We start from the raw sequence: 27,953 nt of genomic DNA, 5'->3' as shown, positions 1-27,953 counted from the left end.
CCCTTTGGGGTGGAGCCAGCAACATCCCCACCTCCTCCCCCCTTTCTATAACAGCAGCTGGAGCCCAGAAACAAGTGAGAGTGTTTAATTAATTAACAAGGGGGTACGAGGGGGTGTGGCCGGGGGGCGTGGCCGGGGTGGGCGTGGCCGGGAGGGGGCGTGGCCTCACCACTTGCCCCGCTTGCTCCAGTCCTTGGGGGTGAAGTGCAGACACTTGGCGTCGATGCGCAGGACGCGCTTGAGCATGGCGCGCTCGTGGCCCTCGACGATGTCCTCGGACAGCGTCAGGATGTACTGGCCCTGCGGACCCAGGCGTCCGGGGGACCCAGGAGTTTGGGAGGGGACCCAGGAGTTCGGGAGGGACCCAGGAGTTCGGGGGGGACCCAGGAGTTCGGGGGGGACCCAGGAGTTCGGGAGGGGACCCAGGAGTTCGGGAGGGACCCAGGAGTTCATGGGGACCCAGGAGTTCGGGAGGGACCCAGGAGTTCAGGGGGGGACCCAGGAGTTCAGGGGGGACCCAGGAGTTCGGGAGGGACCCAGGAGTTCGGGAGGGGACCCAGGAGTTCGGGAGGGACCCAGGAGTTCGGGAGGGACCCAGGAGTTCGGGGGGGACCCAGGAGTGCGGGAGGGACCCAGGAGTTCGGGAGGGACCCAGGAGTTCGGGAGGGGACCCAGGAGTTCAGGAGGGACCCAGGAGTTCGGGGGGGACCCAAGAGTTCGGGGGGGACCCAGGAGTTCGGGGGGGACCCAGGAGTTCGGGAGGGGACCCAGGAGTTCGGGGGGGACCCAGGAGTTCGGGAGGGACCCAGGCGTTCGGCACCTTGTAGTAGTTGATGAGGTTGAGGTACTGCAGGGTCGATATCACGTCCTCCTTCTTGATACTCGTGATCTCGCTGATCTCGCTGGGGGGGAGGGGTGGCACTGGGGGGCGGGGCCACCCCGACCCCGCCCACCCACCCTTAGCCCCGCCCACCACCCCCTTAGCCCCGCCCACAGCCCCCCGACCCCGCCCCAACTTCCCCCTGCAGCTCCAAGGGTGAAGAGAGGGGGTGTGGCCTCAGGGAGATGGGCGGGGCTTAACGCTGCTTGGGCGGGGCCTAAGGGTATTGATTAAAGAGGGGGTGGAGCCTTTGGGAAGTGGGTGGGGCCTCAAGGGGGCGGGGCCAAGAGGTGTTTCCCGTTTACCTGATATGGGGAAAGTAAAGGGTGGCGTTTAGTGAGAGGGTGGAGCTTTGTAGAAGGGGGTGGAGCTTCATGGGAGTGGGAGGAGCTTACACCGAGGTGGGCGGGGCCAAGAGCAGCATAGGGCTCATTGAACAACCCCTGGGGGGGGATTTTGGGGGAGACTGGTAGTGGGGGCGGGGAGGGGCAGAGAATAGGGAGGGGGCGGAGCTGCCTGCAAGGGGGTGGAGCCTCAGGCTTGTGGGTGGAGCTTATGCCAAGGTGGGCGGGGCCAAGAGCAGCATCGGGCTCATTGAACAACCCCTGGGGGATTTTGGGGGAGACGGGGGGGGGTGGGGTAGAGAATAGGGAGGGGGCGGAGCCTCCTGCAAGGGGGTGGAGCCTCAGGCTTGTGGGTGGAGCTTATGTGAAGGTGGGCGGGGCCAAGAGCTGCATGTAGCTCATAGAACATCCCTTGGGATGGGGGGTATGGGAGAGGGGGGTATGGGGGGGGTGTGTGTCCTGGGGGCGTGTCCCGCGGGTGGGCGTGTCCAGGGGGCGTGTCAGGGGCGGGGCTTACTTGATGGTGATCTGGGGCCGCTCGCCGCCCTCGGCCTTGAGCCCCATGAGGATCTCCAGGATGGTTTGGGACCAGTAGCTGCGGTAGCTCAGCAGCCCCAGGTCCGACAGCGGCTTCTCGGGGGTCCCCGTCTTCCCCTCCACCTTGGACAGCTCGTAGCCTGGGGGCGGGGCCAGGGGGCGGGGTCACACGGGGGCGGAGCCACAGGGGGCGGGGCCACGGGGGGCGGGGCAGCGAGAGGCGGAGCTAGTGAGGCGGGGTCAAACCGGGTCAGGGTCATGGGCAGGGGCGGGGGGGGGGGGGGGGTGGAGCCACCAGGGGCAGCGAGGGGCGGAGCCAGGGGGGCGGGGCCAAACAGGGCGAGGCCAAGGGGGTGGGGTCAGCGGGGGGGAAGAGCCAATGGGTGGGGTCAAACTGGGGCAGGGCCAGGGGGGCGGGGCCAGCGAGGGGCGGAGCCAGTGGGGGTGGGGCCAAACAGGGCTACAAGGGGGCGGGGTCAGCGGGGGGGAAGAGCCAATGGGGCGGGGTCAAACTGGGGCAGGGCCAGGGGGCGGGGTCAGCGAGGGGGGGTGGAGCCACCAGGGGCAGCGAGGGGCGGAGCCAGGGGGGCGGGGCCAAACAGGGCGAGGCCAAGGGGGTGGGGTCAGCGGGGGGGAAGAGCCAATGGGGCGGGGTCAAACTGGGGCAGGGCCAGGGGGGCGGGGCCAGCGAGGGGCGGAGCCAGCGGGGGCGGGGCCAAACAGGGCTACAAGGGGGCGGGGTTAGCGGGGGGGAAGAGCCAATGGGGCGGGGTCAAACTGGGGCAGGGCCAGGGGGCGGGGTCAGCGAGGGGGGGTGGAGCCACCAGGGGCAGCGAGGGGCGGGGCAAGGGGGGTGGGGCCAAACAGGGCTACAAGGGGGCGGGGTCAGCGGGGGGGAAGAGCCAATGGGGCGGGGTCAAACTGGGGCAGGGCCAGGGGGGCGGGGTCAGCGAGGGGGGTGGAGCCACCAGGGGCAGGGTCAGCGAGGGGCGGGTTTTGGGGTCACCCCCCCCTTTTTCCCCCTTTTCCCCCCTTTTTGGGGTGTTTTGCGGCATGTGGGTGGCTGGGGGGGTTGGGGGGGGGGTCTGGGGGGGTGTTTTTGGGGTTCGGGGGTAATTTTGGGGGGTTTTTGGGGGGTTTTTGGGGTCACGCACTGAACTCGATGAGCAGTTTCCCGTAGCCCCGGCGCTGGTAGGGGGGCAGCGTCAGGATACACGCCACGTTGTAATCCTCCGTCGACTCCTTCTCCTGGGGGGGGGTCCCCAACATTTGGGGGGGGGGGTCCCCAAAATTTGGGGGGGTCCCCAAAACCCCCCGACCCCAAAAAACCCCCTAAAAACCCCCAAATTGCCCCCAAACCGCTCAATGAAGCCCCAAAGCCCCATTGAGATCAACAGGTGATTCCATGTCCGAGGGGGTCCCCAAAATTTGGGGGGGGTCCCCAAAACCCGCCAACCCCTAAAAACCCCCAAATTGCCCCAAAAACCCTCAATGAAGCCCCAAAGCCCCATTGAGATCAACAGGTGATTCCATGTCTGGGGGGGGTCCCAAAAATAGGGGGGGACCCCAAAATTCAGGGGGTGGTCCCCAAAATTTGGGGGGGGTCCCCAAAACCCCCCGACCCCAAAAAACCCCCTAAAAACCCCCAAATTGCCCCAAAACCCTCAATGAAGACCCAAAGCCCCATTGAGATCAGCAGGTGATTCCATGTCTGGGGGGACCCCAAAATTTAGGGGGGGTCCCCAAAATTTGGGGGGGTCCCCAAAACCCCCCGACCCCCAAAAAAACGCCTAAAACCCCTCAATGAAGCCCCAAAGCCCCATTGAGATCAACAGGTGATTCCATGTCTGGGGGGGCCCCCAAAATAGGGGGGGACCCCAAAATTCAGGGGGTGGTCCCCAAAATTTGGGGGGGGTCCCCAAAACCCCCCGACCCCAAAAAAACCCCCTAAAAACCCCCAAATTGCCCCAAAACCCCCCAATGAAGCACCCCTTTTATCACCCCCCAAAGCCCCAAATCCTCAATAAACTCCCCCCAAAAGCCCCAAAACTGCAGGAATTCGCCCCAAAATGACCTTGGAGAAGTAGCTGATGATGTGGAAGCCCCAGAGCCCCAAAACCCCAGGAATTCGCCCCAAAACCCCAGGAATTCACCCCAAAAGACCCTGGAGAAGTAGCTGATGATGTGGAAGCCCCAGAGCCCCAAATCTGCGGGAATTAAACCCCCCAGAGCCCCAAAACCCCAGGAATTCACCCCAAAAGACCTTGGAGAAGTAGCCGACGATGTGGAAACCCCCAGAGCCCCAAAACCCCCGGAATTCACCCCAAAATGACCTTGGAGAAGTAGCCGACGATGTGGAAGCCCCAGAGCCCCAAAACCCCAGGAATTCACCCCAAAATGACCTTGGAGAAGTAGCCGACGATGTGGAAACCCCAGAGCCCCAAATCTGCGGGAATTAAACCCCCCAGAGCCCCAAAACCACCGGAATTCACCCCAAAAGACCTTGGAGAAGTAGCTGATGATGTGGAAACCCCAGAGCCCCAAAACCCCCGGAATTCAACCCAAAAGCACCTTGGAGAAGTAGCCGACGATGTGGAAGCCCCAGAGCCCCAAAACCCCCGGAATTCGCCCCAAAATGACCTTGGAGAAGTAGCTGATGATGTGGAAACCCCAGAGCCCCAAATCTGCGGGAATTAAACCCCCAGAGCCCCAAAACCCCCGGAATTCGCCCCAAAAGACCTTGGAGAAGTAGCTGATGATGTGGAAGCCCCAGAGCCCCAAAACCCCAGGAATTCACCCCAAAAGGACCTTGGAGAAGTAGCCGACGATGTGGAAACCCCCAGAGCCCCAAAACCCCCGGAATTCGCCCCAAAAGACCTTGGAGAAGTAGCCGACGATGTGGAAACCCCCAGAGCCCCAAAACCCCCGGAATTCGCCCCAAAAGACCTTGGAGAAGTAGCCGACGATGTGGAAACCCCCAGAGCCCCAAAACCCCCGGAATTCGCCCCAAAAGACCTTGGAGAAGTAGCCGATGATGTGGAAGCCCCAGAGCCCCAAAACCCCAGGAATTCGCCCCAAAAGGACCTTGGAGAAGTAGCTGACGATGTGGAAACCCCAGAGCCCCAAATCTGCGGGAATTAAACCCCCCAGAGCCCCAAAACCACCGGAATTCACCCCAAAATGACCTTGGAGAAGTAGCTGATGATGTGGAAGCCCCAGAGCCCCAAAACCCCAGGAATTCAACCCAAAAGACCTTGGAGAAGTAGCCGACGATGTGGAAGCCCCAGAGCCCCAAAACCCCCGGAATTCAACCCAAAAGACCTTGGAGAAGTAGCCGACGATGTGGAAGCCCCAGAGCCCCAAAACCCCCGGAATTCGCCCCAAAAACCTTGAAGAAGTAGCCAACAATGTGGAAGCCCCAAAACCCCCGGAATTCGCCCCAAAAGACCTTGGAGAAGTAGCTGATGATGTGGAAGCCCCAGAGCCCCAAAACCCCAGGAATTCACCCCAAAACGCCAGGAATTCACCCCAAAAGACCTTGGAGAAGTAGCTGACGATGTGGAAGCCCCAGAGCCCCAAAACCCCCGGAATTCGCCCCAAAAGACCTTGGAGAAGTAGCCGACGATGTGGAAGCCCCAGAGCCCCAAAACCCCAGGAATTCGCCCCAAAAGACCTTGGAGAAGTAGCTGATGATGTGGAAGCCCCAGAGCCCCAAAACCCCCGGAATTCGCCCCAAAATGACCTTGGAGAAGTAGCCAACGATGTGGAAGCCCCAAAACCCCCGGAATTCGCCCCAAAAGACCTTGGAGAAGTAGCCGACGATGTGGAAGCCCCAGAGCCCCAAAACCCCCAGAATTCACCCCAAAATGACCTTGGAGAAGTAGCCGACGATGTGGAAGCCCCAGAGCCCCAAATCTGCGGGAATTAAACCCCCCAGAGCCCCAAAACCCCAGGAATTCAACCCAAAAGACCTTGGAGAAGTAGCCGACGATGTGGAAACCCCAGAGCCCCAAAACCCCCAGAATTCACCCCAAAATGACCTTGGAGAAGTAGCTGACGATGTGGAAACCCCAGAGCCCCAAATCTGCGGGAATTAAAACCCCCAGAGCCCCAAAACCACCGGAATTCAACCCAAAAGACCTTGGAGAAGTAGCCGATGATGTGGAAACCCCCAAAGCCCCAAAACCCAGGAATTCGCCCCAAAACCCCAGGAATTCGCCCCAAAGTGACCTTGGAGAAGTAGCTGATGATGTGGAAGCCCCAGAGCCCCAAAACCCCAGGAATTCACCCCAAAACGCCAGGAATTCACCCCAAAAGACCTTGGAGAAGTAGCCGACGATGTGGAAACCCCCAGAGCCCCAAAACCCCCGGAATTCACCCCAAAAGACCTTGGAGAAGTAGCTGACGATGTGGAAGCCCCAAAACCCCCGGAATTCGCCCCAAAAGACCTTGGAGAAGTAGCCGACGATGTGGAAGCCCCAGAGCCCCAAAACCCCAGGAATTCGCCCCAAAACCCCCGGAATTCACCCCAAAAGACCTTGGAGAAGTAGCTGATGATGTGGAAGCCCCAGAGCCCCAAAACCCCAGGAATTCGCCCCAAAATGACCTTGGAGAAGTAGCCGACGATGTGGAAACCCCCAGAGCCCCAAAACCCCGGGAATTCGCCCCAAAAGACCTTGGAGAAGTAGCCGACGATGTGGAAGCCCTTGGGGTCGTACTCGGTCATGACGTAGAACAGAAAGGGGTCGGTGTCGTAGTAAAGGGTCTTGTGGTCCAGGAAGCACTTGGCCAGCAGGCACAGGTTCTGCGAGTAGCTCTGGGGACAGATGGGGACACGGGGACACACGGGGACACGGGGACAGATGGGGACAGGGGGACAGATGGGGACAGGGGGACAGATGGGGATGAATGGGGACATGGGGACAGATGGGGACATGGGGACACACGGGGACACGGGGACAGATGGGGACAGGGGACAAATGGGGACATGGGGACAGATGGGGACAGGGGGACAAATGGGGATGAATGGGGACAGATGGGGACAGATGGGGACACGGGGACAGATGGGGACGAATGGGGACAGATGGGGACACGGGGACAGATGGGGACAGATGGGGACACGGGGACAGATGAGGACAGGGGGACAAATGGGGACAGGGGGACAAATGGGGACACGGGGGGACAGATGGGGACAGATGGGGACACGGGGACAGATGGGGACACGGGGACAAATGGGGATGAATGGGGACAGATGGGGACATGGGGACAGATGGGGATGAAATGGGGACACGGGGACAGATGGGGACAGATGGGGACACGGGGACAGATGGGGATGAATGGGGACATGGGGACAGATGGGGACATGGGGACACACGGGGACACGGGGACAGATGGGGACAGGGGGACAAATGGGGATGAATGGGGACAGATGGGGACACGGGGACAGATGGGGACAGATGGGGACAGATGGGGACACGGGGACAAATGGGGATGAATGGGGACAGATGGGGACGAATGGGGGGAATGGGGACAGATGGGGACACGGGGACAGATGGGGACAGATGGGGACAGATGGGGACAGGGGGACAGATGGGGACAGGGGGAGAGATGGGGACAAATCGGGGAAATGGGAAAGTCAAACATTCGGGACATTTTGGAAATGTTGGAAACATTTTGGAATTTTTGGAAATTTTGGAAATTTGGGGAAAATTTTGGAATTTTGGAAAAATTTTGAAATTTTTTGGAATTTTGGGAATTTTGGAAAACTTTTTGAAATTTTGGGAAATTTTGAAATTTTGGAAAAATTTTGGAATTTTTTGGAAATTTTTGAAATTTTGGGAAAATTTTGGAATTTTGGAAAAATTTTTGAAATATTTGGAAATTTTGAAATTTTTTAAATTTTTGAAATTTTGGGAAAATTTTGGAATTTTGGAAAAAAATATGAAATTTTTTGGAATTTTTGAATTTTTAGGAAAATTTTGGAATTTTCGAAAAATTTTTGAAATTTTTTGAGATTTTGGGAATTTTGCAAAAATTTTGAAATTTGGAAAAATTTTGGTATTTTTGGAATTTTTGAAATTTCGGGGAAATTTTGGGAAAATTTTTGAAATTTTTGGAAATTTTGAAAATTTGGGGAAAATTTTTGAAATTATTTGGAATTTTGGAAAATTTGGCAAAATTTTGGAATTTTGAAAAAATTTTAAATTTTTGGAGAAATTTTTGAAATTTTCTGGAATTTTCAAAATTTTGGGAAAATTTTGGAATTTTGGAAAATTTTTTGAAATTTTTGAAATTTTTATATTTTGGGAAAATTTTGGAATTTTGCAAAAATTTTGAAACTTGAAAAATTTTGAAATTTTTGAAAAAATTTGAAATTTTTTCTAATTTTTGAAATTTTGGGAAAATTTTGGAATTATAAAGAATTTTGAAATTTTGGAAAAAAAATTGAATTTTTTTTAAATTTTGGGAATTTTGCAAAAATTTTGAAATTTTGGAAAAATTTTGAAATTTTCTGGAATTTTTGAGATTTTGGGAAAAATTTGGAATTTTGGAAAAATTTTGAAATTTTGGAAACATCTTGAGAATTTGGTAAAATTTTGGCAAAATCTTTGGAATTTTTTTGGAATTTTTGAGATTTTGGCAAAATTTTGAAATTTTGGCAAAATTTTGAAGATTTTGGGAGTTTTCAAGATTTTGGAAAGATTTTCAAAATTCTCAGAATTTTCAAATTTTGAAAATATTTCCAAAATTTTGACAATTCCAAAAAATTTTTAAAATATTTCTGAAATTTTGAAAAATGTCAAAAAAATTTGAAAATATTTCCAGAATTTTTTGAAATTTTCAAAATTCTGGAAATACTCTCAAAAATTCTTGAATTCTTCAAAATTCTGGGAAAAAAATTAAAAATTTTTGAAATCTTCAAGATTTTGGAAATATTTTCAAAATTTCCCCAAATTCTTCAAAATTTCTCAAATTTTTCAAAATGTTCCAGAACTTTCCAAATTCTCCAAAATCTTCAAGATTTCCTGAATTTTTCCAACATTTCCCAAAACTCAGAAACTTTCCATATTTTTCAAGATTTCCAAAATTCTTCAAAATTTTGTAAAATTTTTCAAAATTTTGTAAAATTTTTCAACATTTCCAAAATTTCCCAAGATTCTTCAAAATTTTGTATAATTTTTCAAAATTTCCAAAATTTCCCCAAATTCAAAATTTCTCAAATTTTTCAAAATGTTCCAGAACTTTCCAAATTCTTCAAAATTTTGTAAAATTTCTCAAAATTTCCAAAATTTCCCAAAATTCTTCCAAATTTCGTAAACTTTTCCAAAATTTCCCAAAATTCTTCAAAATTTTGTAAAATCTTTCAGAATTTCCCAAAATTCTTCAAAATTTTGTAAAATCTTTCAAAATTTTGTAAAATTTTTCAAAATTTTGTAAAATTTTTCAAAGTTTCCAAAATTTCCCCAAATTCTTCAAAATTTCCCAAATGTTTCCAAATGTTCCGGAACTTTCCAAGCTCTCCAGAATTTTCACGATTTCCCCAAAATTCTTCGAAATTTTCAGATTTTTGGGGTTTTCCCAAATTTCCCCCAATTTTCCCGATTTCCCCCAATTTCTGTGGAATATTTTGGGGTGAAAACAGGGGGTTTTGGGTCCCACCTTGTTCTTGCGGCCGTCGATCTCGAAGAAGGAGATGGTGCCCTTGCGGTAAATCTCGTTGCCGGGGGGGGTGGCGCAAATCGCACTTGGTCTGCGGGAAAATGGGGCAAAACGGGGCGGAATCGGTTAAAAATGGGTTAAAAAGGGTTAAAAATGGGGAAATGGGTGAGAAATGGGAGGGAAAAATGGGGGAAAATGGGTTAAAAAGGGTTGGAAATGGGAGGGAAAAATGGGGCGAAATTGGGGGGAAATGGGGAAAAATAGGAGGTAAAAATAAGGGGGAAAAATGGGTTAAAAATGGGGGAAATGGGTTAAAAAAGGGAGAAATGGGGGAAAAATGGGTAAAAAAGGGGTCAAAGTGGGTTAAAAAATGGGGGGAATGGGTTAAAAATAGGAGGAATGGGTAAAAAAAAGGGGTCAAAGTGGGTTAAAAATGGGTTTAAAAGGGTCAAAATGGGTTAAAAAGGGTCAAAATGGGTTAAAAATGGGGGGAAAATGGGTAAGAAATGGGAGGGAAAAATGGGGGAAATGGGTTAAAAATGGGGGAAATGGGTTAAAAATGGGGGGAATGGGTTAAAAATGGGGTCAAAATGGGTTAAAAATGGGTTTTAAAGGGTCAAATGGGTTAAAAAGGGGTTAAAAAAGGGTTAAAAATGGGGGGAAATGGGTAAGAAATGGGAGGTAAAAATGGGGGGAAATGGGTTAAAAATGGGGGGAACGGGTTAAAAATGGGGTCAAAATGGGTTAAAATGGGTTAAAAAGGGTTAAAATGGGGGGAAAATGGGTAAGAAATGGGAGGTAAAAATGGGGGAAATGGGTTAAAAAGGGTTGGAAATGGGGAAAATGGCTCAAAAATGGGTGAGAAATGGAGGGAAAAATGGGGGGAAATGAGGAAAAATAGGAGGTAAAAATAAGGGGGAAAATGGGTTAAAAATGGGGGGAAATGGGGGGAAAAATGGGGGAAATGGGTTAAAAAAGGGGTCAAAGTGGGTTAAAAATGGGGGGAAATGGGTTAAAAATGGGGGGAATGGGTAAAAAAGGGGTCAAAATGGGTTAAAAAGGGTCAAAATGGGTTAAAAATGGGGAGGAAGGGTCTACCTCCCCATTTTTGGGGTCTATCCCCCCCATTTTTGGGGTCGTTTCTCACATTCTTGGGCCCTATCTCCCCATTCTTGGGGTCGTTTCTCCCATTTTTGGGGTCGTTCCTCACATTTCTGGGGCCATTCCTCATGTTTTTGGGGTCATTTTTTGCGATTTTGGGGTCATTTCTCACGTTTTGGGGGTCTATCTCCCCATTACTTCGGGTTGTTTCCTACATTTTTGGGGTCATTTTCGCATTTCTGGGGTCGTTTCTCACATTTTTGGGGTCGTTCCTCACATTTCTGGGGTCATTCCTCACATTTTGGGGTCAATCTCCCCATTTTTGGGGTCGTTCCTCCCATTTTTGGTGTCGTTTCTCCCCATTCTCAGTGCCCATCTCCCCATTCTTGGGGTCATTTCTCCCGTTTTTGGGGTCATTTCTCCCATTTTTGGGGTCTATCTCCCCATTCTTGGGGTCGTTTCTCATGTTTTGGGGGCCATTACTCACATTTTTGGGGCCTATCTCCCCATTCTTGGTGCCCATCTCCCCATTCTTGGGGTCATTTCTCATGTTTTTGGGGTCATTTCTCACATTTTGGGGGTTGTTTTTGCACTTCTGGGGTCGTTTGTTGTGATTTTGGGGTCGTTTCTCCCATTTTTGGGGTCATTTCTCCCATTTTCGGGGTCGTTTCTCCCATTTTTGGGGTCATTTCTCACATTCTTGGGGTTGTTCCTCACATTTCTGGGGCCATTCCTCATGTTTTTGGGGTCATTTTTTGTGATTTTGGGGTCGTTTCTCCCATTTTTGGGGTCATTCCTCCCATTTTTGGGGTCGTTTCTCCCATTTTTGGGGTCTATCTCCCCATTTTCAGGGCCGTTTTTCACGTTTCTGGGGTCGTTTCTCCCATTTCTGGGGTCATTCCTCACATTTTTGGGGTCAATCTCCCCATTTTTGGGGTCGTTTCTCCCGTTTTTGGGGTCATTTCACCCATTTTTGGGGTCAATCTCCCCATTTTCGGGGCCGTTTTTCCCATTTTCGGGGTCATTTCTCCCATTTTCGGGGTCAATCTCCCCATTTTCAGGGCCGTTTTTTGCGTTTTTGGGGTCGTTTCTCCCATTTTTGGGGTCTATCTCCCCATTTTTGGGGCCGTTTTTTGTGTTTATGGGGTCGTTTCTCCCATTTTTGGGGTCATTTCTCACATTCTTGGGGTTGTTCCTCACATTTCTGGGGCCATTCCTCATGTTTTTGGGGTCATTTTTTGTGATTTTGGGGTCATTTCTCCCATTTTCGGGGTCTATCTCCCCATTTTTGGGGCCGTTTTTTGTGTTTTTGGGGTCGTTTCTCCCATTTTTGGGGTCTATCTCCCCATTTTCAGGGCCGTTTTTCACGTTTTTGGGCTCATTTTTCGCATTTTCGGGGTCATTTCTCCCATTTTCGGGTGTCTCACCAGGTGTCTCTGCAGGCAGCGCAGGCTGTGGCCGTACTTGAGGCAGAACTCGCAGAGGTAGAGCACGGGCAGCGCCGTCAGCTCCTGGGGGTAGGGGCTGAAGTACCAGGGCTTGAGGCGGTGCCGGCCCAGCTCGATGCACTCGATGTTCTTCATGCGCGTCACGATGTCGTCGTGGCTGCGGTCGGACACCAGGCTGCCCGTCATGCGGGGGGCCGAGGGGGCGCCGTCCGACGAGTCCTGCGAGTCCTGGGGCCAAACGGGCCGATTTAGGGGCATTTCAGAGAGATTTGGGGCTATGGGATCCCCCCGTGCCTCAGTTTCCCCATTTCCAGGCTCCTTTTCCTGCTCATTTCCCCCCTGTGCCTCAGTTTCCCCCCTGTGTCTCATTTCCCCCTGTGCCTCAGTTTCCCCATTTCCAGGCTCTTTTCCTGCTCATTTCCCCCCTGTGCCTCAGTTTCCCCCTGTGCCTCAGTTTCCCCATTTCCAGGCTCCTTTCCTGCTCATTTCCCCCTGTGCCTCAGTTTCCCCCTGTGCCTCAGTTTCCCCCCCGTGCCTCAGTTTCCCCCTGTGCCTCAGTTTCCCCATTTCCAGGCTCCTTTCCTGCTCATTTCCCCCCTGTGCCTCAGTTTCCCCATTTCCAGGCTCCAATTGAGGGTCATTTCAGAGAGATTTGGGTCTATAGGATCCCCCTGTGCCTCAGTTTCCCCCTGTGCCTCAGTTTCCCCATTTCCAGGCTCCTTTCCTTCTCATTTCCCCCCTGTGCCTCAGTTTCCCCCCCGTGCCTCAGTTTCCCCCTGTGCCTCAGTTTCCCCATTTCCAGGCTCCTTTCCTGCTCATTTCCCCCTGTGCCTCAGTTTCCCCTGTGCCTCAGTTTCCCCATTTCCAGGCTCCTTTCCTTCTCATTTCCCCCCTGTGCCTCAGTTTCCCCCCCGTGCCTCAGTTTCCCCCTGTGCCTCAGTTTCCCCATTTCCAGGCTCCTTTCCTGCTCATTTCCCCCTGTGCCTCAGTTTCCCCATTTCCAGGCTCCAATTGACGGTCATTTCAGAGAGATTTGGGTCTATAGGATCCCCCCGTGCCTCAGTTTCCCCATTTCCAGGCTCCTTTCCTGCTCATTTCCCCCCTGTGCCTCAGTTTCCCCATTTCCAGGCTCCTTTTCCTGCTCATTTCCCCCCTGTGCCTCAGTTTCCCCATTTCCAGGCTCCTTTCCTGCTCATTTCCCCCTGTGCCTCAGTTTCCCCACCCCAGGCTGCCTGTGATATGGGGGGCCGAGGGGGCGCCGTCCGACGAGTCCTGCGAGTCCTGGGGCCAAACGGGCCGATTTAGGGGCATTTCAGAGAGATTTGGGGGGATGGGATCCCCCCGTGCCTCAGTTTCCCCATTTCCAGGCTCCTTTCCTGCTCATTTCCCCCCTGTGCCTCAGTTTCCCCATTTCCAGGCTCCAATTGAGGGTCATTTCAGAGAGATTTGGGGCTATGGGATCCCCCCGTGCCTCAGTTTCCCCATTTCCAGGCTCCTTTTCCGGCTCATTTCCCCCTGTGCCTCAGTTTCCCCTGTGCCTCAGTTTCCCCATTTCCAGGCTCCTTTCCTGCTCATTTCCCCCCTGTGCCTCAGTTTCCCCATTTCCAGGCTCCTTTCCTGCTCATTTCCCCCCTGTGCCTCAGTTTCCCCATTTCCAGGCTCCTTTCCTGCTCATTTCCCCCCTGTGCCTCAGTTTCCCCATTTCCAGGCTCCTTTCCTGCTCATTTCCCCCCTGTGCCTCAGTTTCCCCATTTCCAGGCTCCTTTCCTGCTCATTTCCCCCTGTGCCTCAGTTTCCCCATTTCCAGGCTCCTTTTCCTGCTCATTTCCCCCCTGTGCCTCAGTTTCCCCATTTCCAGGCTCCTTTCCTGCTCATTTCCTCCCTGTGCCTCAGTTTCCCCCCGTGTCTCATTTCCCCCTGTGCCTCAGTTTCCCCTGTGCCTCAGTTTCCCCATTTCCAGGCTCCTTTTCCTGCTCATTTCCCCCCTGTGCCTCAGTTTCCCCATCCCAGTCCCTCCCAGTCCTCCCAGTTCCCTTCCCAGTTCCCCCAGTCCCCCCCGTCCCCCCAGTATCCCCAGTCCCCCCCAGTCCCCCCAGTCCCCCCGGTGTCCCCGATGTCACCTCATCTGTCCCCAAACAGGCCGATTTCCGTTTCCGTCCCGGTTGTGCGGCCGCCGCCCGGCGCGCAGAGCCGTTCTGGGAAAGGGGGGGTCAGCACCCCAAAAATGGACCCCCCCCAGGGACCCCCCCCCCATGGGGACACCCCCAAAATGGGACCCTATGGGGACACCCCCAGAATGGGACCCTATGGGGACCCCCAAAATGGGGACACCCGGCGCGCGGAGCCGTTCTGGGAAAGGGGGGGGGCAGCACCCCAAAAATGGACCCCCCCCAGGGACCCCCCCCATGGGGACACCCCCCAGGGACCCCCCCCGCATGGGGACACCCCCAAAATGGGACCCTATGGGGACCCCCAGAATGGGGACACCCGGCACGCTGAGCTGTTCTGGGAAAGGGGGGGGCAGCACCCCAAAAATGGACCCCCCCAGGGACCCCCCCCATGGGGACACCCCCAGGGACCCCCCCCTCATGGGGACACCCCCAAAATGGGACCCTATGGGGACCCCCAAAACGGGGACACCCGGCGTGCGGAGCCGTTCTGGGAAAGGGGGTCAGCACCCCAAAAATGGACCCCCCCAGGGACCCCCCCCATGGGGACACCCCCAAAACGGGGACACCCGGCGCGCGGAGCCGTTCTGGGAAAGGGGGGTCAGCACCCCAAAAATGGACCCCCCCAGGGACCCCCCCCATGGGGACACCCCCAAAATGGGACCCTATGGGGACCCCCAAAACGGGGACACCCGGCGTGCGGAGCCGTTCTGGGAAAGGGGGTCAGCACCCCAAAAATGGACCCCCCCCAGGAACCCCCCCATGGGGACACCCCCAAAATGGGACCCTATGGGGACCCCCAAAACGGGCACACCCCATAGAGACCCCCGGGGACACCCCAAAATGGGACCCTATGGGGACGCCCACAGACACCCCCAGAATGGGACACCATGGGGACACCCCCAAAATGGGACCCTATGGGGACCCCCAAAATGGGGACACCCCATAGAGACCTCCGGGGGCACCCCAAACTGGGACCCTATGGGGACCCCCCCACAAACCAGGATCCTATGGGGACCACCCTAAACAGGACCCCATAGGGACCCCCGGGGACACCCCCTAAAATTGGGGACCCCCCCACAAGGGACCAGAAAACCCCCCTGGACTTGGGGACACCCCCCAAAACTGGGACCCCCCCCCCAATTAGGGAACAGGGACCCCCCGGGGAGTTACTGGGGTTACTGGTGTTACTGGGGGGGCTCGCGGGGGGGTTACTGGTCTATACTGGTGTGTACTGGTTTATACTGGCGTGTACTGGTTTATACTGGCGTGTACTGGTCTATACTGGCGTGTACTGGTCTATACTGGTGTGTACTGGTTTATACTGGTGTGTACTGGTCTATACTGGTGTATACTGGTCTATACTGGTGTGTACTGGTCTATACTGGTATGTACTGGTCTATACTGGTGTATACTGGTCTATACTGGTGTGTACTGGTCTCACCTGTGGGAACAGGGCAGCTGGGGACATCTCACTGGGGGGGTTACTGGTGTGACTGGGGTTACTGGTGTTACTGGGGGGGCTCCTGGGGGGGTTTCTGGTTGGTTACTGGTCTATACTGGTGTGTACTGGTTTATACTGGTGTGTACTGGTCTATACTGGTGTGTACTGGTCTCATCTGTGGGAACAGGGCAGCTGGGGACGTCTCACTGGGGGGGTTACTGGTGTGACTGGGGTTTACTGGTGTTACTGGGGGGGTTCCTGGTTGGTTACTGGTTTATACTGGTGTGTACTGGTCTATACTGGTGTGTACTGGTCTATACTGGTGTGTACTGGTCTATACTGGTGTGTGCTGGTCTCACCTGTGGGAACAGGGCAGCTGGGGACGTCTCACTGGGGGGGTTACTGGTGTGACTGGGGTTACTGGGGGGGCTCCTGGGGGGGTTCCTGGTTGGTTACTGGTCTATACTGGTGTGTACTGGTTTATACTGGTGTGTACTGGTCTATACTGGTGTGTACTGGTCTATACTGGTGTGTGCTGGTCTCACCTGTGGGAACAGGGCAGCTGGGGACGTCTCGCTGGGGGGGTTACTGGTGTGACTGGGGTTACTGGGGGGGCTCCTGGGGGGGTTCCTGGTTGGTTACTGGTCTATACTGGTATGTACTGGTCTATACTGGTGTGTACTGGTCTATACTGGTGTGTGCTGGTCTATACTGGTGTGTGCTGGTCTATACTGGTGTGTACTGGTCTATACCGGTGTATACTGGTCTATACTGGTGTGTACTGGTCTATACTGGTGTGTACTGGTCTCACCTGTGGGAACAGGGCAGCTGGGGACGTCTCGCTGGGGGTGGGGACGGGGGTGGCGGGTGACACGACCTCCACCTTGCGCTTCTGCGGGGACGGCACCAGTAAGGACCAGTAAGGACCAGTAAGGACCAGTAAGGACCAGTAAAGACCAGTAAGGACCAGTCCCTGCCCAGTTCCGCCCCCCATCCCCCCCAGTCCCCCCCCAGTTCCTCCCAGTTCCCCCCCCATCCCCCCCAGTTCCTCCCAGTGCTCCCAGTTCCCCCCAAGTTCCTCCCAGTTCCTCCCAGTGCTCCCAGTTCCTCCCATTAAGGTGACAAGGACATGCTGGGACAAACCCAGGGACCCACTGGGGACACTGGGGACCCTTGGGGACACTCGTGGGCTCTTGGGGACTCTCGGGACCCTTGGGGACATTGGGGACACTTGGGGACACCTGGGGGCTCTTGGGGACTCTCGGGGACACTGGGAACCCTTGGGGACACTTGGGGACACCTGGGGACACTTGGGGACACTTTGGGGACCCTTGGGGACACTTGTGGGCTCTTGGGGACCTTGGGGACATCGGGGACACTTGGGGACATCGGGGACACTTGGGGACACTTTGGGGACCCTTGGGGACACTTGTGGGCTCTTGGGGACCCTTGGGGACATCGGGGACACTTGGGGACATCTGGGGACACTTGGGGACACTGGGGACCCTTGGGGACATTGGGGACACCGGGGGATACTCGGGGACACTGGAAACGCTTTGGGGACTCCTTGGGGACAGTTTGGGGACATTGGAGACTCTTGGAGACACTTTGGGGACACTTTGGGGTCACCTGGGGACATTGAGGAGCCCTGGCGACATTGGGGACACTTGTGGGCTCTTGGGGACTCTCGGGGACACTGGGGACATTGGAGACACTTTGGGGACCCTTGGGGACACCTGGGGGCTCTTGGGGACACTGGGGACCCTTGGGGACACTTGTGGGCTCTTGGGGACTCTCAGGACCCTTGGGGACATTGGGGACACTTGGGGACACCTGGGGACATTGAGGACACTTTGGGGACACTTGGGGACCCCTGGGGACATTGAGGACCCCTGGGGACATTGGGGACACTTGGGGACACCTGGGGACGCTTGGGGACACTCGTGGGCTCTTGGGGACTCTCGGGACCCTTGGGGACATTGGGGACACTTGGGGACATTGGGGACACTTGGGGACACTTGGGGACACCTGGGGACACTGGGGACCCCTGGGGACATTGGGGACCCTTGGGGACACTGGGGACCCTTGTGGGCTCTTGGGGACTCTCGGAGACACTGGGGACATTGGAGACACTTTGGGGACCCTTGGGGACACCTGGGGACCTTTGGGGACACTTGGGGACATTGGGGACAATTGTGGGCTCTTGGGGACTCTCAGGACCCTTGGGGACATCGGGGACACTTGGGGACACCTGGGGACATTGGAGACAGTTTGCTGACACTTGGGGACACCTGGGGACATTGAGGACCCTTGGGGACACTCGTGGGCTCCTGGGGACTCTCGGGGCCCTTGGGGACATTGGGGACACCTGGGGACATTGGGGACACTTTGGGGACACTTGGGGACACCTGGGGGCTCTTGGGGACCCCTGGGGACATTGGGGACACTTGGGGACACTTGGGGACACTGGGGACATTGGAGACACTTTGGGGACCCTTGGGGACACCTGGGGGCTCTTGGGGACACTGGGGACCCTTGGGGACACCTGGGGACATTGGAGACACTTTGGGGACCCTTGGGGACACCTGGGGACACTGGGGACACTGGGGACCCTTGGGGACACCTGGGGACATTGAGGACCCCTGGGGACATTGGGGACCCTTGGGGACACTGGGGACCCTTGGGGACACTTGTGGGCTCTTGGGGACTCTTGGGACCCTTGGGGACATTGGGGACACCTGGGGACATTGGGGACACTTGGGGACATTCGTGGGCTCTTGGGGACTCTTGGGACCCCTGGGGACATTGGGGACACTTGTGGACACTTGGGGACACTGGGGACATTGGAGACACTTTGGGGACCCTTGGGGACACCTGGGGGCTCTTGGGGACACTGGGGACCCTTGGGGACACTTGTGAGCTCTTGGGGACCCTTGGGGACACCGTTGGGGCCGTTGGGGACACTGGGGACCCCTGGGGCCACTTGTGGGCTCTTGGGGACTCTCGGGGCCCTTGGGGACATTGGGGACACCTGGGGACATTGGAGACACTTTGGGGACCCTTGGGGACACCTGGGGGCTCTTGGGGACACTGGGGACCCTTGGGGACACTTGTGGGCTCTTGGGGACCCTTGGGGACACTGTTGGGGCTCTTGGGGACACTGGGGACCCCTGGGGCCACTGGTGGGCTCTCGGGGACCCTTGGGGACACCTGGGGGCTCTTGGGGACACTGGGGACCCTTGGGGACACTTGTGAGCTCTTGGGGACCCTTGGGGACACTGTTGGGGCTCTTGGGGACACTGGGGACCCTTGGGGACACCTGGGGACATTGGAGACACTTTGGGGACCCTTGGGGACACCTGGGGGCTCTTGGGGACACCTGGGGACACTGGGGACATTGGAGACACTTTGGGGACCCTTGGGGACACCTGGGGGCTCTTGGGGACACTGGGGACCCTTGGGGACACTTGTGAGCTCTCGGGGACCCTTGGGGACACTGTTGGGGCTCTTGGGGACACTGGGGACCCTTGGGGACACTTGTGAGCTCTTGGGGACCCTTGGGGACACTCGTGGGCTCTTGGGGACTCTTGGGACCCTTGGGGACATTGGGGACACTTGTGGACACTTGGGGACACTGGGGACATTGGAGACACTTTGGGGACCCTTGGGGACACCTGGGGGCTCTTGGGGACATTGGGGACACCTGGGGACATTGGGGACACTTTGGGGACCCTTGGGGACACCTGGGGGCTCTTGGGGACACTGGGGACCCTTGGGGACACTTGTGGGCTCTTGGGGACACCTGGGGGCTCTTGGGGACCCCTGGGGACATTGGGGACACTTTGGGGACCCTTGGGGACACCTGGGGACATTGAGGACCCCTGGGGACATTGGGGACCCTTGGGGACACTGGGGACCCTTGGGGACACTCGTGGGCTCTTGGGGACTCTCGGGACCCTTGGGGACATTGGGGACACCTGGGGACATTGGGGACACTTTGGGGACACTTGGGGACACCTGGGGGCTCTTGGGGACACTGGGGACCCTTGGGGACACCTGGGGACATTGAGGACCCCTGGGGACATTGGGGACCCTTGGGGACACTCGTGGGCTCTTGGGGACTCTTGGGACCCTTGGGGACATTGGGGACACTTGGGGACACTGGGGACATTGGAGACACTTTGGGGACCCTTGGGGACACCTGGGGGCTCTTGGGGACACTGGGGACCCTTGGGGACACTTGTGGGCTCTTGGGGACTCTCGGGGACACTGGGAATCCTTGGGGACATTGGGGACACTCTGGGGACCCTTGGGGACACCTGGGGGCTCTTGGGGACATTGGGGACACCTGGGGACATTGGAGACACTTTGGGGACCCTTGGGGACACCTGGGGGCTCTTGGGGCCACTGGGGACCCTTGGGGACACCTGGGGACCCTTGGGGACACCTGGGGACATTGAGGACCCCTGGGGACATTGGGGACCCTTGGGGACACTGGGGACCCTTGGGGACACTCGTGGGCTCTTGGGGACTCTCGGGACCCTTGGGGACATTGGGGACACCTGGGGACATTGGGGACACTTTGGGGACACTTGGGGACACCTGGGGGCTCTTGGGGCCACTGGGGACCCTTGGGGACACCTGGGGACATTGAGGACCCCTGGGGACATTGGGGACCCTTGGAGACACTTTGGGGACCCTTGGGGACACTCGTGGGCTCTTGGGGACTCTCGGGACCCTTGGGGACATTGGGGACACCTGGGGACATTGGGGACACTTTGGGGACACTTGGGGACACCTGGGGGCTCTTGGGGACCCCTGGGGACATTGGGGACACTTGTGGACACTTGGGGACACTGGGGACATTGGAGACACTTTGGGGACCCTTGGGGACACCTGGGGACATTGAGGACCCCTGGGGACATTGGGGACACTTGGGGACACCTGGGGACCCTTGGGGACACTCGTGGGCTCTTGGGGACTCTCGGGACCCTTGGGGACATTGGGGACACCTGGGGACATTGGGGACACTTTGGGGACACTTGGGGACACCTGGGGGCTCTTGGGGACCCCTGGGGACATTGGGGACACTTGTGGACACTTGGGGACACTGGGGACATTGGAGACACTTTGGGGACCCTTGGGGACACCTGGGGACATTGAGGACCCCTGGGGACATTGGGGACCCTTGGGGACACCTGGGGACCCTTGGGGACACTCGTGGGCTCTTGGGGACTCTCGGGACCCTTGGGGACATTGGGGACACCTGGGGACATTGGGGACACTTTGGGGACACTTGGGGACACCTGGGGGCTCTTGGGGACCCCTGGGGACATCGGGGACACTTGTGGACACTGGGGACATTGGAGACACTTTGGGGACCCTTGGGGACACCTGGGGGCTCTTGGGGACACTGGGGACCCTTGGGGACACTTGTGGGCTCTTGGGGACATTGGGGACACTTGTGGGCTCTTGGGGACTCTCAGGACCCTTGGGGACATCGGGGACACTTGGGGACACTTGGGGACATTGGAGACACTTTGGGGACACTTGGGGACACCTGGGGACATTGAGCACCCCTGGGGACATTGGGGACCCTTGGGGACACCTGGGGACCCTTGGGGACATTGGGGACACTTTGGGGACACTTGGGGACTCTCAGGACCCTTGGGGACATCGGGGACACTTGGGGACACCTGGGGACATTGGAGACACTTTGGGGACACTTTGGGGACACCTGGGGGCTCTTGGGGACCCCTGGGGACATTGGGGACACTTTGGGGACCCTTGGGGACACCTGGGGGCTCTTGGGGACATTGGGGACACCTGGGGACATTGGAGACACTTTGGGGACCCTTGGGGACACCTGGGGGCTCTTGGGGCCACTGGGGACCCTTGGGGACACCTGGGGACATTGGAGACACTTTGGGGACCCTTGGGGACACTCGTGGGCTCTTGGGGACTCTCGGGACCCTTGGGGACATTGGGGACACCTGGGGACATTGGGGACACTTTGGGGACCCTTGGGGACACCTGGGGGCTCTTGGGGACACTGGGGACCCTTGGGGACACCTGGGGACATTGAGGACCCCTGGGGACATTGGGGACCCTTGGGGACACCTGGGGGCTCTTGGGGACACCTGGGGACATTGAGGACCCCTGGGGACATTGGGGACCCTTGGGGACACTCGTGGGCTCTTGGGGACTCTTGGGACCCCTGGGGACATTGGGGACACTTGTGGACACTTGGGGACACTGGGGACATTGGAGACACTTTGGGGACCCTTGGGGACACTTGTGGGCTCTTGGGGACTCTCGGGGACACTGGGAATCCTTGGGGACATTGGGGACACTCTGGGGACCCTTGGGGACACCTGGGGGCTCTTGGGGACATTGGGGACACCTGGGGACCCTTGGAGACACTTTGGGGACCCTTGGGGACACCTGGGGGCTCTTGGGGACACTGGGGACCCTTGGGGACACTTGTGGGCTCTTGGGGACTCTCGGGGACACTGGGAATCCTTGGGGACATTGGGGACACTCCGGGGACCCTTGGGGACACTTGGGGACACTTGTGGACACTTGGGGACACTGGGGACATTGGAGACACTTTGGGGACCCTTGGGGACACCTGGGGGCTCTTGGGGACACTGGGGACCCTTGGGGACACTTGTGAGCTCTTGGGGACCCTTGGGGACACTGTTGGGGCTCTTGGGGACCCTTGGGGACACTGTGGGGGCTCTTGGGGACACTGGGGACACTGGTGGACTCTTGGGGACCCTTGGGGACACTGTTGGGGCTCTTGGGGACACTGGGGACCCTTGGGGACACTTGTGAGCTCTTGGGGACCCTTGGGGACACTGTTGGGGCTCTTGGGGCCACTGGGGACCCCTGGGGCCACTGGTGGACTCTTGGGGACCCTTGGGGACACTGTTGGGGCTCTTGGGGACGCTTGGGGACACCGTTGGGGCCGTTGGGGACACTGTCACCGGGCGTTACCGTGGGCAGGTGCCAGCGCAGGGTGACGTGAAGCGGCACCAGCGTCCCCGTCCCCGGCGGTGGCCCCGGTGACACCGGCGCTGGCCCGGGAGGTGACACCGGTGGTGGCCCCGGAGGTGACAGAGTCGTGGCCACGTCCTGGCTCTTCCTCTGCGCCGAACAGGAGGGGACATTGGGGACAATTGGGGACAATTGGGGGGGGGACATGGGGACAATCCCGGGGCCACCAATGGGTCCGGGGGGCCAGGAGGGGACATGGGGACACTGGGGGCCGTGGGGACAAAGTCCCCCAGGTGACAAAGTCCCCGAGGTGACAAGAGTGTCCCCAAAGATTTGGGGGTGTCCCCAAGGGCTCAGAGTGTCCCCAGCAGGGTGGGATGTCCCTAAGGTGACACGGGGTGTCCCCAAGGCTCTGGGGTGTCCCCAAGGTGACAAGGGCGTCTGTCCCCCCCCAGGACTGTCCCCTCCTGTCCCCCAGGGCCACCCCCTGTCACCACGGTGCCCCCAGTGTCCCCACTTACCTCCGTGTCCCCAAACTGTCCCCATGTCCCCCACGATGTCCCCGTTGTCCCCCTGCCCCCGTATCCCAAGGTCCTCATTGTCCCCACGACCCCATTGTCCCCAATGTCCCCCCATTGTCCCCTTGTCCCCATTGTCCCCTTGTCCCCCCATTGTCCCCAATGTCCCCATTGTCCCCCCATTGTCCCAAATGTCCCCATTGTCCCCAATGTCCCTTTGTCCCCCCATTGTCCCCAATGTCCCCATTGTCCCCTTGTCCCCCCATTGTCCCAAATGTCCCCTTGTCCCCCTGTTGTCCCCATTGTCCCCATGTCCCCCCATTGTCCCCCAATCCCCGTGTCCCCTCATTGTCCCCATGTCCCTGCATTGTCCCCGTTGTCCCCCTATTCCCATTGTCCCCATTGTCCCCCTGTTCCCATTGTCCCCATTGTCCCCCTGTTCCCATTGTCCCCCTGTTCCCATTGTCCCCATTGTCCCCCTGTCCCCCATTGTCCCCCAATCCCCCTGTCCCCCCATTGTCCCCATTGTCCCCCAATCTCCATGTCCCCCCGTTGTCCCCATTGTCCCCACTGTCCCCATGTCCCGTTACCGTGTCCCTGTCGGGGGAGCCGGGCCGGGACCCCCCGTTCTTGTCCCCATTGTCCCCATGTCCCCCCATTGTCCCCCAATCCCCCTGTCCCCCCGTTGTCCCCATTGTCCCCCCATTGTCCCCATTGTCCCCATGTCCCGTTACCGTGTCCCTGTCGGGGGAGCCGGGCCGGGACCCCCCGGTCTTGTCCCCATTGTCCCCCTGTTCCCATTGTCCCCCTGTTCCCATTGTCCCCCTGTCCCCATTGTCCCCCAATCCCCCTGTCCCCCCATTGTCCCCATTGTCCCCATGTCCCGTTACCGGGTCCCTGTCGAGGGAGCCGGGCCGGGACCCCCCGTTCTTGTCCCCATTGTCCCCATGTCCCCCCATTGTCCCCATTGTCCCCCTGTCCCCCATTGTCCCCCAATCCCCATGTCCCCCCATTGTCCCCGTTTTCCCCCTGTCCCCCATTGTCCCCATTGTACCCCTGTCCCCCATTGTCCCCCAATCCCCCTGTCCCCCCATTGTCCCCATTGTCCCCATTGTCCCCGTGTCCGTTACCGTGTCCCTGTTGGGGGAGCCGGGTTGGGACCCCCCGTTCTTGTCCCCATTGTCCCCATGTCCCCCCATTGTCCCCCAATCCCCCTGTCCCCCCATTGTCCCCATTGTCCCCCCATTGTCCCCATTGTCCCCCAATCCCCCTGTCCCCCCATTGTCCCCACTGTCCCCATGTCCCGTTACCGTGTCCCTGTTGGGGGAGCCGGGCCGGGACCCCCCATTCTTGTCCCCATTGTCCCCCTGTCCCCCATTGTCCCCCAATCCCCATGTCCCCCCATTGTCCCCGTTTTCCCCCTGTTCCCATTGTCCCCATTGTCCCCCTGTCCCCCATTGTCCCCCAATCCCCATGTCCCCTCATTGTCCCCATTGTCTCCCCACTGTCCCCATGTCCCGTTACCGTGTCCCTGTCGGGGGAGCCGGGCTGGGACCCCCCGGTCTTGTCCCCATTGTCCCCATGTCCCCCCATTGTCCCCCAATCCCCCTGTCCCCCCATTGTCCCCATTGTCCCCCTTGTCCCCCCATTGTCCCCACTGTCCCCGTGTCCGTTACCGTGTCCCTGTCGGGGGAGCCGGGCCGGGACCCCCCGTTCTTGCCGGGGGTTCGGGGTTCCCTGCGCGGCCCCTGCACCCGCTGCAGGTCCAGCCGCTCCTGCGTCACCCACTCGTCCAGCCGCTTGTTGACTGGGGACAACGGTGACAACGGGTGACAATGACACCCCGGGCTCACCCCACATCCCCACAGTGTCCCCCCATGTCCCCCATGTCCCCCCGTGTCCCCCCATGTCCCCTGTGTCCCCCCGTGTCCCCCGTGTCCCCTCCCCGCTCCTGCGTCACCCACTCGTCCAGCCGCTTGTTGACTGGGGACAACGGGTGACAACGGGTGACAATGACACCCCGGGGTCAGCCCATAACACCCCCGTGTACCCCCATGAAGCCCATTGTCCCCCATGTCCCCATTGTCCCCCCCATGTCCCCAATGTCTTCAGTGTCCTCATTGTCCCCCATGTCCCCTGTGTCCCCCATGTCCCCAATGTCCTCAGTGTCCTCATTGTCCCTCCATGTCCCCATTGTCCCCAATGTCCCTTGTGTCCTCATTGTCCCCCATGTCCTTGGTGTCCTCATTGTCCCCCCATGTGCCCATTGTCCCCCAAGTCCCCCATTGTCCCTCAGAGTCCCCATGTCCCCCAGTGTCGCCCATTGTCCCCCATGTCCCCAATGTCCCCTGTGTCCCCCATGTCCCCAATGTCCTCTGTGTCCCCAGTGTCCCCCATGTCCTCGGTGTCCCCCACATCCCCCCATGTCCCCATTGTCCCCCATGTCCCCATTGTCCCCCATGTCCCCATTGTTCCCTGTGTCCCCCATGTCCCCAGTGTCCTCCATGTCCTCGGTGTCCCTCAGTGTCCCCATGTCCCCATTGTCCCCTATGCCCCCATTGTCCCCCGTGTCCCCCATTGTCCCCCGTGTCCCCCATTGTCCCCCGTGTCCCTCATGTCTGCATTGTCCCCCATGTCCCCCCATGTCCCCATTGTCCCCCAGTGTCCATAGTGTCCCCTGTGTCTCCATTGTCCCCCATGTCCCCATTGCCCCCATGTCTGCATTGTCCTCCGTGTCCCCCATGTCCCCAGTGTCCCCTATGCCCCCATTGTCCCCCTGTGTCCATAGTGTCCCCTGTGTCCCCCGTGTCCCCCATGTCCCCAGTGTCCCCCATGTCCCCATTGTCCCCAGTGTCCCCCATGTCCCCATTGTCCCCCCCATGTCCCCTGTGTCCCCCATGTCCCCAATGTCCTCTGTGCCCCCATTGTCCCCCGTGTCCTCGGTGTCCCCCACATCCCCCCATGTCCCCATTGTCCCCCATGTCCCCATTGTTCCCTGTGTCCCCCATGTCCCCAGTGTCCTCCATGTCCTCGGTGTCCCTCAGTGTCCCCATGTCCCCATTGTCCCCTATGCCCCCATTGTCCCCCGTGTCCCCCAGAGTCCTCATGTCCCCCAGTGTCGCCCATTGTCACCCATGTCCCCAGTGTCCTCTATGTCCCTCAGTGTCCCCATGACCCCTGTGTCCCCATTGTCCCCTGTGTCCCCATTGTCCCCCGTGTCCCCCATGTCCCCAGTGTCCCCCCGTGTCCCCATTGTCCCCCATGTCCCCATTGTCCCCCATGTCCCCAGTGTCCCCCCATGTCCCCAGTGTCCCCCCATGTCCCCAGTGTCCCCCGTGTCTCCATTGTCCCCCATGTCCCCATTGTCCCCAGTGTCCCCCCATGTCCACCATTGTCCCCCGTGTCCCTCATGTCCGCATTGTCCCCCATGTCCCCAGTGTCCCCCCGTGTCCCCATTGTCCCCCGTGTCCCCATTGTCCCCCCATGTCCCCAGTGTCCCCCCATGTCCCCATTGTCCCCAGTGTCCCCCCATGTCCCCCCGTGTCCCCATTGTCCCCAGTGTCCCCCCATGTCCCCAGTGTCCCCCCATGTCCACCATTGTCCCCCATGTCCCCAGTGTCCCCCATGTCCCCAGTGTCCCCCCGTGTCCCCATTGTCCCCCATGTCCCCAGTGTCCCCCCATGTCCCCAGTGTCCCCCCATGTCCCCAGTGTCCCCCAGTGTCCATAGTGTCCCCCGTGTCTCCATTGTCCCCCATGTCCCCATTGTCCCCAGTGTCCCCCCATGTCCACCATTGTCCCCCGTGTCCCTCATGTCCGCATTGTCCCCCATGTCCCCATTGTCCCCCGTGTCCCCATTGTCCCCCGTGTCCCCATTGTCCCCCCGTGTCCCCATTGTCCCCGTGCTCACAGTCGATGTAGTGCACGTAGAACAGCTTCCTGCCGCTGATGTCCTTCACGCTCAGGATCTCGGCCAGCGCTGGGGGGACACTGGTGTCACCACCCCGCCGTGGGGACACCCCCGGTGTCACCACCCCCCCGTGGGGACACCCCCGCTGTCCCCAACCCCCCCGTGGCCCCAGCAACCCGCCCTGGGCCCCAAAGTGGCCCCCAAACCCCCCAAATGGCACCAGACCCCCCCAATGTCCCCAAACGTCCCCCGCAGGCCCCGCCCAGCCAGCCCAAGCCCCGCCCCCCGCGCTCACGCCCCGCCCTCCCGTGACAAACCCCGCCCTGCGCACGGACCACAACCCCTCCCTTTTCTCCCGCCCCGCCCCTGCGCGCAGGCCACGCCCCCTCCAATCCCCGCCCCCTCCCCTAAGCCACGCCCCATCCACTTAATCACCCAGTCGCCGTCCCTGCGCGCAGGCCACGCCCCCTTTGCCCAGGCCGCGCCCCCTCCCTTCCCGCGCCCTCTCCCCAGGCCACGCCCCCTTTGCCCAGGCCGCGCCCCCTCCCTTCCCGCGCCCTCTCCCCAGGCCACGCCCCCTTTGCCCAGGCCGCGCCCCCTCGCTTCCCGCGCCCTCTCCCCAGGCCACGCCCCCCGTCCCCTGGCCCCGCCCCACTCACGCCACTCATCCTCGTTGTCTTGGTTACGGCGCAGCACGGGCAGGCGGCAGCCCTCGGACACCTCCCCCTGCGGGACGCGGGGACACGGACGCGGGGACAATGGGGACAATGGGGACATCATTGGGGACAACGGGGACCCCCCAAAACCCCCCGGATCCCCCCCACTCACCACCTCCGCCATCTTCCCGGCCTCCTCTTCCGGGCTGCGCGCCACACTTCCGGTGCGCACCTCCCCGCCCTTTCCGGTTTTTGAGGCGGCGAAGCCACGCCTCCCCTCCTCCCCGCCCC

General features: G+C 58.3%; 1 protein-coding gene across 1 annotated transcript; it reads right to left on the bottom strand.

The window, feature by feature from the left end:
* Nucleotides 1-69: 69 nt before the first annotated feature.
* On the bottom strand, nucleotides 70-27,923 carry KAT5 (lysine acetyltransferase 5). The gene is given in 15 exon segments (XM_082076433.1): nucleotides 70-300; nucleotides 821-902; nucleotides 1,742-1,901; nucleotides 2,916-3,009; nucleotides 6,437-6,577; nucleotides 9,421-9,489; nucleotides 9,491-9,511; nucleotides 11,949-12,197; nucleotides 14,090-14,164; nucleotides 16,393-16,473; nucleotides 22,581-22,730; nucleotides 24,775-24,905; nucleotides 27,007-27,075; nucleotides 27,666-27,732; nucleotides 27,835-27,923. Coding segments are annotated over 15 exon segments (1,536 nt in total). The 5' UTR covers nucleotides 27,847-27,923; the 3' UTR covers nucleotides 70-165.
* Nucleotides 27,924-27,953: the final 30 nt, after the last annotated feature.

Source organism: Streptopelia decaocto, assembly GCF_964273445.1.
Source record: "Streptopelia decaocto genome assembly, contig: SUPER_28_unloc_1, whole genome shotgun sequence".
Taxonomy (NCBI): Eukaryota; Metazoa; Chordata; class Aves; order Columbiformes; family Columbidae; genus Streptopelia; species Streptopelia decaocto.
Note: the sequence above shows the minus strand (reverse complement) of the source record. Positions and strands in the feature narration are given on the sequence as shown.